The 13170-nt window shown below is 43.8% G+C and overlaps 1 protein-coding gene across 1 annotated transcript; it reads right to left on the bottom strand.

Moving 5' to 3' along the window:
- Positions 1-1938: 1938 nt before the first annotated feature.
- mtnr1c (melatonin receptor 1C) lies at positions 1939-10523 on the bottom strand. Its single transcript, XM_006781615.3, has 2 exons — positions 10324-10523; positions 1939-3286 (listed from the first exon to the last, which is right to left on the bottom strand). Exons 1-2 carry the CDS (start codon positions 10514-10516, stop codon positions 2421-2423), a joined length of 1059 nt encoding a protein of 352 aa, XP_006781678.2. The 5' UTR covers positions 10517-10523; the 3' UTR covers positions 1939-2420.
- Between the last annotated feature and the right edge of the window lie 2647 nt (positions 10524-13170).

The following is a 13170-nucleotide window of genomic DNA, read 5'->3' as shown; positions in this document are numbered from 1 at the left end:
AGCCAACACTCAAAGAAGAGCTTTGAATGTCCTTCAAGAAGCCTGGAGAACTATTCCTGGAGACTACTTCAAGAAATTACAAGAGAGATTGCCTAAGAGAGTTCAGGCGGTGTTGAAGAATAAAGGTCGTCATACCAGATACTGACTTTCAAGTTTGTTAAATTGTATAAACGCTGCTTTTGTCTTATGTACTGTATTTCCATGTACCTGTTTCACATGTTTCTCATAAAATGAAAACAAATGACTCAAGACTTTTTCACACTCCTGTAACTGTGTCTCATTTTGATGGACAGAGATTGCCTGGTGATGCACTTTGTTTATGTCACAGTGAGCAAAATCTGCAAATTGATTTAAAAAAAGAATCTTGGGTATTTGCCTTGCTCTTTAACAGTGATATGATGCATAATTGGCTAATCAGTGTGACGCAGTGATCAACCTTTCTTCTTTAAGCTCTCTCTCTTTATTAACCTTTTGTTTCAAACAAAATGTGACGCTATTATAAGACGCCTTAGGGGACAAGAAGAGAAAATAAACAGCACAGGTTCAAAAGAGCAGAAAAAGCAGAGAATGAAAAGTAGAAGGTGGAAGCAGAGGGAAGAAGGGTGACCAAGCCATCCGTCTGTGACTCTTTGGTGCCGTAGTGAATGCTGTCATTTTCCCTCAAGCCCCTTTAGTCACTCATCTGTGGCCGACCTTGCGCTGCCATGTGGGCTGCTTCTTTTCTTCCACATCACACACACTGATTCGTTAGAAGCAGAATTGAACAGTTTTGTGTCATTTTGCTGCTCCTGAGCGAGTTGACGCCGCCTGGCTCTGTAAGACAGCTTGAGTGCTGAGCCAACATCCCTCGTGAATTCAGATTCCTATTTCTGCATCTGTAATCCTCCACTGACGATTTAAATTAGTCAGACATCAGGAAAACTATTCAAGCTTAGCTGCCTCAAAGCACAGCAGAATGCAAAAGCTGGACAGTCGACCTGTAGATAAATGTGAAACATGCCGGTGATATTTACAAATACCGAGCTACACATGTGTAATTTTTTTTAAATATTCCAGTAACAGTGCATCACATCAAAAATGTGTCACATTGACATCTCGGAGCCTCCCTGTGAGATGAACTGCTCAGAGTTTGTTTGCTGGGTGGAAGTTGTGCTGGGAGGCTGTCAGAGCTCATCTTGGCTGGGGTGACATGTGCTCAGGCACCCTTGCACTATCACGGAACTGCATCTCCTCTTTCCTGATGCTTATCAGGTCCCCCAGGCGTTTTATAAAGAAGAATCCTAGCTTTGTTTACCATTTGTTCTTCCTCATTGCACATTCTCCCCAATCTTTAAATCATTTAGGGTCTAAAGGGCGATGCCCAGAGCTTTAAATGTCCTAGTCTGATAGGCATATGAATGCAATGGTAAGAAATAGTTAATAAACAGTCGTGTTTGACAAAGATCTGCCAAAAAGCTATGAGAGAATGTTTTTCAAACAACAAGACATGCTTTGTTGCATTAACAAATAAAAACCCATTGTGATATACTTGCTTTCCCCCCTCGTTTCTTCAATTATAACCGGAAGAAAAGCTTCCAAAATTTGATCCACCGCGTCATTGCTCAGAAGATGTACCCGAGGGTGAAACAGCATCACGGTGAATTAATAAGCCAGTGAAACTGAGGCTGAGATGCTCACTCAGGCTGAAGAAGAAGTACGAGGTTTGAGTTAGACTGAAACTGAAATGTGTTTTCGAATTGGCACCTGCCCCAGTTTTAATACTCTTGAGTCACTACCATCCAAATAAGAGCATTAAGACTTTGGTAATTGATCCATAAAACAGCTTCTGTTTAAACCTAAAATTAGATTAAGGATCCTATTGAACGGAAATAAAACCTTGAGGCTTTTCTATCATTATTACTGTATTTAAGACCCCAAAGACACTGTGGCCATAGAAAATACATTTATTTCATTATCACCATGGTGCTGACATACTCGTAATTGTTCTGTGCAAATAGGCAGTGAGTCATTCTCGTACACGTGATATATACATGCTGGGACTTGGCTTTAAAAGTAGGTCCCTCACCCAAAGAGTATCGGACCTTAAGTGTGCGTGAAAGATTTTGAGAATCTAAGAAAATAATTTTCACAGCTGGCCACTATCTACAATCTGAATGTTCTCAGTAATTTGTTCTTTCTGCATTTTTTCCCCCCCAGTTTGTTAATCTGTCTTAAAACTCACTATTGAACACAAAATACTTATAATTATACAATCGATGTTTGTTCTCAACAGGAGTGCAAAGTGTCCAGTAAGCTGGAAGGAATATGATGGCAGCGGTGTCCTCGCCAAACACAAATGCATCTTTACAACATGAAAAAGAAACAGATCCTGAAAAGGCACTCTGTGAATCACAGGACACATCCACGTTCCCGGTAAAAGTTCATACATCTATCTCCGCCACATTATTGTTTGTTATGGCTGGTGAAGGCTTGCTCTTCAGTCCCTCTGTGGCACATCTTGAAGTTTCCGTGAGGAGCAAACGAGGAACGCAAAGAGCGAGGAGAATGGTCTTGTACTCTTTGCGGAAATTTTGGTTGAGCAGTCCATATATGATGGCATTGAGGCAGCTGTTGAAGTACGCCATAAAGTAGCTTGTGACAAAAAGCCACTCGGGTATGTTGGGTGCAACCTTCGGAGGATTTATGGCTACAGCCAGGCCTATGAGGTTCAGGGGGGCCCAGCACACGGCAAACAAGACAAACACCATAAACATAGTCAGGAAGTTCCTCACATCACTAGGTTTCAGTTTGGTCCTTTGCTCCGGTTTAACTCGGTGTTTCACCTGAATGACGAGCACCCATATCCTCATGTAGCAGTAGGACACCACCAGCAGAGGGATCAGAAAATGAATAATCACCACTGAGATAGTATAGTACGAGCTGACGGTCTGAGCAAAGGTGCAGGAGTAGATGCGAGGGTCGTACTGCAGTGAACCGACGAAGAAGTTGGGAATAGTGGCGATGGCGGTGAGTAGCCAAGTAAGACCCAGGTAGCAGAGCGTGTTCCTCAGGCTGTACAGACGATCGTAGTGGAAACTGTGACAGATGTAGCAGTAGCGATTGATGGCGATAGCCGTGATGTTGAAAATGGAGCCCATAACACTGAGGCCCATGATGAAGCCGCTGACCTGGCAGTGCAGGTCACCCATAGTCCAGTCATTGTGAAAGATGGCTGTCAGGACCAGTGGGTAGGGATACAGCGCCACCACCAGGTCTGCCACAGACAAACTCACCACAAAGATGTTGCCTAAAGAAAAAGAAAAAAAGGAGGTTATGAAAACTGACAAAATGTGACCAAAAGAGAAGGTAAAATATGCAGGATCATGTTTGTAACTTTGCTTATTGGGACAGTGGAGGCTTGACTGTGACTTTCCCTTGATTAATAATGTGTTTCATCAGTAAACAGGGTTTTTCTCCTTAATCTAACCATGTAGTTTTAGCATTTTAGCCAAACAAAGAGTGATAGAAAAGGTCAAATCCACAACCAAAGTCAAATAAAAGTGCATAAAAGCAGCGATACATGCATCTGGTTTTTGCACATTCCCCATGTTAGGAAACCTAGCTAGAGAGGTATCCAGGTGCACTGGGAGTTAATGCTTAAGGGGTATAACCCTTCATGCATGAAAACATGATCCTGATGTTAGTATTTCATGAGCTGGGAGCAAGAATCTCTACATCCTTTTCATACTACATTATTTTTTATTGCCCCAATCTGGATGCAGGCCCATACTGAATTCTCTGTGTATGCTAATGCTGTAGACGAGCGGTCTAAATGGGTCCAGCTGGAAATATTTTAACTACTAGGAAGCTGATTGCTGTGAAATTTGTCACACTGCAATATTTCCTTATTGGCACAAAGAAGTTTGCATGCATTTTCGGTCATTATATTAGGTACACCTGTTCAAATGCTCGTAAATATAAATATACGGTCAATGGCAGCAACTACATCTACACATTTAGACATGGTCAAGAAAGCTGCTGACGTTCAAGCATCAGAATAGAAAAGAAAGGCAATTTTAATGATTTTGATGGTGTAGTGGTGTAGTTCTTGACACACTTAGTGCCCTTTAGTGCCAACTGAAAATCATCAAAATACCACAGCCTACCTGATTATTGTTGCTAACCATGTCTTTCCCGTTATGAGCACAGTGTGCCATCTTCTGAAGGCTGCTCCCAGCCATAACGTTCCATGTCACAAAACTCAAGTCATCTCAACTGGTCACTAGAGCTCAATCCGGCAAAGCACCTTTGTGGAACAGGGGAGTTCTATCCTGAATCTGTGGTGCTATCATGTCAATATGAACTAAAATCTCTAAAACTAAAATGTTTCCAGAACCTTGTTGAATCTATGCCACAAAGCATTAAAGCAATTCTTAAGACAAAATAGGGTCCAAAGCTGTACTAGCAAGGCATTCCCGAGTGTATATAGTTTTTATTTTAACAAATATTCGGTGAATTCTCTGGATACTCATGTCCCTTGCAAAGACAAATTATAACTGACTTGGAGCACCATCATCACCTCAACCTATTTTGTCCTGTACTTTGATTAAGCCCAGATTTAGTCAATTTAGCTAGTGTGAGCAAAAGGTTATCTCCCTATGGGCAGGTCCATCCCAATAATATGCTCTTCTCACTATAATGCTTCCTCGCTCCTGGGAAAATGCAGTCAGATACTTAGAACGCAGTTAAAGTACATATCAACAAGGACGCGGGTGGTTTCAGGGTCCGATTACATCCAAACAAGCCCCCATCCTCCAGAGGTCAGTGCTGATTCTGGTGTGACACTGGATCTCCTCAGATGACATGAGTTATAGAAAATGACATGTGATGTTGTTACAGTGCAGCTGTTCTGGGTGGGGAAGAATAAAATAATAAATCAAATTGTAAAGTCAGATAAGAAGACAGATAAGAAAAAGATACGCTGACGCCATAATGCAATTGTGTTGGTTTTGCAAAACAGGGAATAACCTCGTGTGAGGTTAAAGTAAATGTACAATATGTTAAGGACAACATAAAGCTGTTGTTTTACAGCCAATAGATCGAGTTGGTCAATCTTTTTAGAGATTAAGCACTTTATTGTATGTTAAAATGCTGGGTGACAACTTATGAAGCCAGAATGTAAAAGGAGCAAAGCTCTTGCTTGCTCAGGCAACAGCTGAAACAACAGCGCTGGAAGTGGATTTGAAACACATGTGGCCATCAATCCGCATTCAGGTCCTGTTGTAATCTCTGCACGCCAACACGGCCGCGTTATGTTGTTTAGCAACCACTCCTGGAACTTTATTCAAACGGTGTGCTAACGAAGCAGACAAAACAAACAGGGGCACAGAACATTTAAAGTTTCATGAAGAAGAAAATCAGATGGTTGATCTCCCGCCAACCTGGAGTTTTTACAGACAAGTCAATTTTCCAAGTCACTAAAACGGCACCAGCCGTCACTCAAGCCTGCTGGGACAAAAATAAAACGCATTTGTTCTTCATCCTTGAGTCAGCTCAGTGGGCAAATCTGTCAGATTGCATTTGTGATGCTCCCACTGCTCGCTCTGTGCTCTTGTCATTGTGCAGAGGTTTGATTCCTCGTTGACATCACACGGCTCTTCCGTGTGTGTGTGTGTGTGTGTGTGTGTGTGTGTGCTGGCTGGACGGGGCACGGTCCGGCCAGCTCACTCTGGCTGAACCCTCTTACTCGCTTATCATCAGGAGGATGAGGTAAGTGCTAAAACACCGCTGAGAGGATCACTGTGGAGCCACCAGATGACTGTCTCTGTTTTGTTGGCATCGATTATTCAAACCCTGGACGAACCATTACCTCTCTACCTCGGTTTAATTAACCGACTTGGCCGGCGATGATGCTCATGACACCCAAACTCACAGCACTCAAGACCGCTCTGTCAAACAGAGATGTTCACACACGGATACGAGAACGGAGTCGACGTCTTTGGGAGCTATAATTACCAAGTGTTGAATAGACCTTAACCTGAATGCTGATTGGTTACAGGCCATTAGGGACAGCTGACACGCAGCCTTCGACTTGTCTGACACCGCTCGCTCTGCAGTGATCTGATTTTGCAGTATGCGCGCACAAAAAAACTTGTTAAACAAGCGAAACGTTGCATCAGATTAACTGAGACTTCTGTCCCGAGAGAGCCGCGCAACCGCCCAGTGAATTTCCCCAGTGTGAGACTCTGTCATATTTTCTGGTGAATGAAACATAAATTAAAACAGCGCATCACAGAGCACAGTGTCAGAGAGAAACTGGATATTTGTCATCGCTTCGTTCCAACCTGGCGGTTCAGAGTAGTAAAACAACGTGGGAAATAAAACAAAAATATCTTATTTATTTTTTTAAAAAAAGAGAGTGTGTGTATGTGTCTGGGGGGTGAAGCTGGAGCAATACAGAGTTACATTATGAAGATGCGGGCAAACGCAAGCAAACAAACCGCAAGACAAAACAAAAAGGGCTGCCGGTCGATTTGGTTTTCAATCTCACTGCTACGCATGTGAATCTCTGGGGTGCGTGTTCCTATTTCAAATCCACCATCTGTACCCCATCACTCTCACTGCTCATACTGGAAACTTGATTTACTAAGCTTTAATTCACCCGACTATATTTATACACCTTCTGAGGAATTCACCAGGCCATGCAGAAGGGTTTGGCAGTGCCTGAATCCATCTGAATGTCAGCAACGCAAGACTTATTACTGCCAGAGCATACCCTGAATATAATTGCATTCAACTTAGTAAGTCGTAATCATAAATAAGCAAGAATAACCTTTTGGCAAGGACACGGGCGCTGATGAATTAGTGGCGACTTCGTGACCTCGTTTTCGTGAGGCTTTTCTGGCCAGAGAGGCCCCAGAATGAAACTTAACATTAAACTGACATGAGCTGCCTTTTGGTGATACAGCCCGCTATGAGCCTGGTCAAAACCATCATCATCATCATCATCATCATCATCGCCAGAGCCCATCTACCAATCACAGCCCGTATGTCTGAGATAGGAAAAAACGCAGCTGCCTGGAGTTGAAAAGGGGATAAAAGAGGATCACTGGTACACAAACATCGTCCAGTGCAACAGGATTTCAAGGTAGGGTGAAAAGTGGTCATTTTCAAGAAGCCTCTTCCTGTCCGAGATGGATGAGCTGCAAATATGAGATTACATTTCCAGGTGTGGCTTAGCAAGATAATAATAATCTAACAATGCCCCACGACCATGCTGGAAAACTTAATATCATCTGCTCGGGGGGCATGTTTAATGGAGCGTGCTAAGTGATATTCTCCGTGGATCTGTGCTGTCAATTTGAGTGGGGTTCTGGTTTGACTCACTTAAGTCCACTGACTCAATTAAACCCACCCACCCCTACTCCTGTGGACGCTGAAGTGTCTAGGTTTTATTCATGACTGTGGAGCAGCTGAGGGGGGTGCAATGCATGATTTAACAAAAACTCAAGTCCATCTTCAACTCTCACTACACCCCCCCACGACCTAGAGTTTGCACGGCACGGCAGGGCCCAAACTATACGCGCATGCGCAGCGTGGGATCTCTTCTTCCATCTACTTCCCTCTCATCCTTTTCTTTTTCCAACCCTCTTTCTCTCTCGCTCTCGCTCTCTCTCTTTCTGTCTGTGCCGCACTACTCTTTCTCTCTCCCGAAAGCATTTTGTGAGTGTATTTTTAGTATGGTTAACCCCCAGTGGAGAAGCGTAGTGTTAACACCCCATTGGCAGTCCTATAAGTGCCATGCTGTACACTTTGAGGATCTGGTGGATACGCCCTGTTACATTTGCGCACTTTGAAAGACCCCCTGGAAACCTGATACAAATGAAACATAAGGTACCAGATCTCGCCCCCAAGATGTTTCAGCACTAAGAATGTGAACCCCGTGTTTCCATGTACATGACTGTTTGTTTTTTGTTTTTGGGTGTGTGTTGAGGGGTTAAATGGTGGAGAGTATATCGAGGAAGCGTGCAAAGCGAGTGTGTTGAAATGAAACAGAGCGGAAAGGTCCTGCTGCTGCTGTGTGAGGAAGCAAACCAGCTGTCTGAATAATGTGTAATGGAGAGATGAGATAGGATGTTTTCACTACCCCGCCTGACACATCTATATCTGAGTGCGTGCTTTTATATATGTATGTAAACCTTAAACTTAAACTCCTTGCGAGGCCTAAAGAGTAAGGCTAAAGAGTGACGCTGCATGAAATCGTATATGCAGGCCCTGCGCAAACAAGCAAACAAGAAGGGGCCCGTGAATAAAGCTACAGCTGTTCTTTAGCTGTATCCATGCTTCCCTTTTGGAAACTGTACAATTAAACATTCATACAGAGCGAGCCAAACCTATAAATAGCTTGTTAAGAACAGAGAGGAGATTGTTGATAGGCTGACGGCAGCAACAATTTCAGTCACTTAAGGACACACGTGGAAAAAAAAAAAAGCAAAGCGATAGCAGGATGGGCTCTGAGCTTCCACTGGAGTTTCAGGTTTCTATTCATACATGCGAACAAACCGAGCAGCACAACTGTGGAGAGGACTCGCGTGTGACTAGATATGTCAGGGAGCCCAATTAGAGCAGGGGAACACCGACGCGAGGTCTGCAATCAGTGCAGTGCGCACGGTCCACCAGCCTAAGGTGGACTCTTGAACAGGCCATTTAGTCCTGGCCTGTTGTTTGAGATCAGTGGACTGTGCCATTATTTATTTATTTGTCTTTGCCAAGCAGATAATCAAATTATTCTCCGGGATCCTCAACTTCTTGCCAAAATGGCTTTGGGCTGCTGTAAAACGGGTATGTTATGTAATGTATTTGAAATTGTAATTAAAGCCTTGTTATCCCCAACACTGACCTAATCCCGCTGCCTCATTAGCATGCTGCCATTAGCATTTTGTTGTGATCGCAAGGTTTACTGTGTTTTCTCGCTCGGGCTCAGAGGGCGTCCTTCGCTTTTCTTTGAGCCGCGGAGCTGCTGGGTATAATTGCCTGGGTGCACGCTGTTTTCTCCTCCAGACCTTTAAGTTCAAAAGCAGCAGAGTATCAAATGCACCGCCTGCTCGTTGCTCTCTGGTATGTAGTCAGCCTCTGCAGGACATCTCGATGTTCTATTCTGCACTTTTTATTTTTAGTAGGGAAAAAAAATCACGAGATCCGGTCAATTAAAGCAAAATACGCTCCTGTGTCCACGCATCTGTTGCACAGCTGCCTCTCATGCCATAAACTCTGTAGGGTTTCGGGAGGTGGGTCGATTACTGCTCATGTGTTTCTATGCCACACGATATTGGCTACTATACAGCTTTTACAAGTTTATTTACAGAGAGACACGGCAAACTAGTCATGACTGCCAACATTTACTAACAAGAGACTATTATTTGTCATCCAAGAAAAAAGTGGGAGCAAATCATGAGAATATATCTGCGTATCATCTTTTCATTTCCAAGAAGAAGGATGTACTAGTTCTTTGAAAAGTTTCTTATTCTGGCTGATTAATGACGGGGGAACTAAACCCTGCTCCTCCAGTGCTTAGATGAAAAGGCACCTTGAAGAATATTGGTGCGCAAAACATAAAATGCAACTCATTTAGTCCACTGGGTTATGAAAACAGATAGTAGGAGACAAACAGCGCCAGTCACTGGAGATGACCGGCTTCTCAGTGGCCATTAGAAACTGCAGGCTACAAGATAAAAGGGACAGCTGAAAGATAATGCTACTATTGCCAATGAGGAGAAGGGACACAAAGGTAGCCATGATAAATGTCAGCTTTACCTTCTCTCTGCTGTCTGAACATTTCAAATGTAGCCCACAAAGGATGAGGAGGAGGGTTGTGTGTGGCATGAAATGTGTGCAAAGCAACAAAGAAACCATACAACGGTGTCTCTCACCTTGGCTGCTCATCGACACCTGATATAAGGAGGGATGTGATTTATCAGGGATGGAGAAACCAGCAAGGTTACAGCCAAATGGAGGGGAGAGTGCGTGCCATTATTTATGAAGAGATATGAAGGCAGGCAGGCAGGCAGGCATGCAAGGCTGTGGAAACTCTGTCACAGTGAGGCTGGAGGTCCACTTCAGATACCAGTTTGATTGTCATGCAAGAGGGAGGGGGTGTCACAGGCCACACAGTGCATTACATAATTTTAGTTATGAGTGAAGGCAGGAAAGAAAGCTCACTGAGAGAGAAGTTGTTTTGCTTTGCTTGATAAATTCAGCTGGTAAAGGATTCACATGGGTTCTTTTATTTTGAATAGTTAGCATCAATATAAGGAATAACTTCCTGCAATCCTCTGTGCGTCTCACCTGGGTTCCGTAGCTTTTTGTTCCTGTACACGGACAGGATGACGAGGACGTTTCCCAGGATGTCTACCACGATGGTGAAGATCAGCACGCTGGCCAGCGCAGTGGACACTCCAGCCGAGGTAGCGCTCAGCCCGCAGTCGCTCTCATTCCGCAAACAGCTCGAACCGTTCACATCCTTCTCCTCTACGTCCATCTCCTCCACCGCCTCCTCAGGATGCAGCTGCCATGGTGGGCTTACAAGTGTTCAGATGAAAATTTAAAATAAAGAAGAAGAAGCACAAACCAAAAAGGCAAAATGACTTCACGGGAGGGAGTCTTGAACTTATTTGCGCATGAAACCACACTTCCCTGACTGTGGAGTACTAGGAGGCTGAGAGGACGCGAGTCCTGACATGATCTTTAGAATAGTCACACGGGAAGTAAGGAGGTGAGAAAGGTTGGGAAAGCTCGAGTTTCACGGCGGCTCTGAGTGCGGTTAGTCACAGAGGCTCCTGCTGAGCGCCGCTCCATTCTGACAGGGTAGCTCTTCCAGGAGGCATGTGAGCGCTGTCCTGTGCGTAATGGAAATCCGAGGATGCAAAAGCGTGCGCGCACAGAGCAACACGGAGTCTGATGGCTCTGAGAACACTGTGAGCAACACAACATCCGTTCAACTTAAATACTGAAGCTCATCACTTAAAAAATAATAATAAAAAATCTGCCAGAATAAAGACTGGGGTCTGTTTCAAAATCTATAAATATACTCTGCCTCCTGAACCGCTGTGGTGTGCCATTCTTGCTGAATAACAACTCGTGTGATCCAAATGGACACGCGGGCTGTGGAGAATCGTGGCCAGGGCAGTGCTGCTTACTTTTTAATCTGAAAAAATGAGGGACTGTGACTAGCATATTCATCGTGGAGCCAATGTGACACATGATTTGTAAGAGCCTTTATTATGAGAGCATCCAGCGGATCGAGAGAACCTCCATGTGCATGGAAATGGCGCCTTCATGTGTCCAGAAGACATTCTTACAGTCAGATGCATACAGAGAAACAGAAGCTAATGATTTCATTATATATATATATATATATATATATATATATATATATATATATATATATATATATACTACATAAATGTTCTGAAGAGTATCATGAAAGTGGCATGAATATATATATAATGTATACAAAGTCTCACATTTGGTCACATTTCCTCTGCAGTGCACTTGAATTTGTGTCCCTTTAGATGTGGAGAGAACGGGTGCAGCTTGCAATCAGTGTGTCTGTACGCATGAGGTGATCACAGGATGCCAGAGGGTGCAGAGTGGAGGTTTGAGCAGCTGAGGCTGAGCTCTGTCCTGACCATACACTGACCACACAATGGCAACTCTTCTTGTCTTTTCCAGCAAAGGAAATATATACAACGTCGTGTTTTTCCTATTTCCCACTTGCATTGTGTTATTTTGCTTTTAAACCTGTATTATTGTTTACGCTGCTGCATTTTACTGCCTAACTAAGCACTGGAAGCCCTCTTACAAATTCTGTCACCGCTATTGGTCCTCTACGAAACCAGTAGCAGAGGCATTTAGTTCATGCACACACATAGACCTGCAGCACCAAATGTTTTTATCACAGAACAGTCTGCCCCACCTCAAGATTATAATTAAACTAATCAGTAGCTTTTGGCTGTGGAGCTCCCCTCACTCTCTTCAGCTCATTCTTATTCAAGGTGTATCGCTTCCTTCTCAAAACCATATCGAAAAAAAGACCTCAGATATCTCATTGCTACGTGACTAGCCTGGGGAAAACCGTATAGCTCATATAAAATGCTGTGTGACTCCCGCACATGTCCCAATCTGCTGCCAGATGCGAATCATTTCAAAGTGATGGATTTATGAGCAATGCCCAAAACAGCACAAAAGTTCACTCAGCAGCTACAAACCTCCCGAACAGTAAAAGGACAACAAACAAACAAAAAAAACTTTATAAGCCAAGTTCCTCAACCAAAAAAAACCTTCTCACTTCTACTAAACCACTATGAGATGCTCCGTATTTACAGCGTACTGCTACACAAAGCTAAAGTCTCGACTACCAATCAAATCCACATTTTGCATAGTTACCCTGCTCGTGACAGAAAATCTCTCATGACAGTGAACTCAACTAACTGCTGGCTTAATGGTGGGAGTGGCAGGGATGAGGAGAGGGGCTGCGGTGGAAGTCAGCTTGAGTTAAAAAGGCTGCTGTCCTACATTTCTTCAATCCACAGGCAGCTAGCTCTTCAAAATGGAACAATCACAGCGCCCCACCTGCTTCAGCATCAGACACACAAACACCCACGCACTCTCAGCGAGAAGGCGAGAGAGATCTACGCAGATATAAAATCACAGCATCTCCACACCTGAGAAATGTCAGTCAGTAAGGGTTGAACAGATTGTCAGTCTTTTTTAAACCCTTTCCTATAAGTGAAATTCCTGAAGCAACAAGGAGATGAGGTGTTCAGCATCTGAGTCAGTAACACAAAAGGAGTTTCCACTTGGGGTGGATGGGGACAAGATTGGACCCAAGGTGCACTTGGAAACGCTGCAATCTCAGTAAGGCCGAGGCCTCTTTCTCAGTCCAACTGGAGCGTATATCCAATATCCACTACTGAACCATCAACCTTCTGTGCAGTGCCTGTACTGGCTAGTTTTGCACTGAACTGAATGTGTCAGCTTGATGCAGCGGCAGACTGAAAGTACTTCTGAACTGACAGTTTGCATCAGCGTGAATGTTGCGGGTATGAATGGTGATGCTTTTAAGCCCACTGTGAAGCAGTTACTTAAAAGAAACAGACCAAAATTGCAGACTCAGTGGAGGGATTTATACTA

This window comes from Neolamprologus brichardi, chromosome 2 (assembly GCF_056152115.1).
Source record: "Neolamprologus brichardi isolate AB-2024 chromosome 2, ASM5615211v1, whole genome shotgun sequence".
Lineage (NCBI taxonomy): Eukaryota > Metazoa > Chordata > Actinopteri > Cichliformes > Cichlidae > Neolamprologus > Neolamprologus brichardi.
The sequence above is the reverse complement of the archived record's forward strand: the minus strand, read 5'-3'. Positions and strand labels throughout refer to the sequence as shown.

Bases quoted from the DNA above. Each gene is read 5' to 3' on its own strand.
- mtnr1c (XM_006781615.3), bottom strand. From the start codon at position 10,516: ATGGACGTAGAGGAGAAGGATGTGAACGGTTCGAGCTGTTTGCGGAAT. The intron at 3,287-10,323 runs GTGAGACGCACA...CTTTTTCTTTAG, and splicing joins CAAAAAGCTACGGAACCCAG to GCAACATCTTTGTGGTGAGT.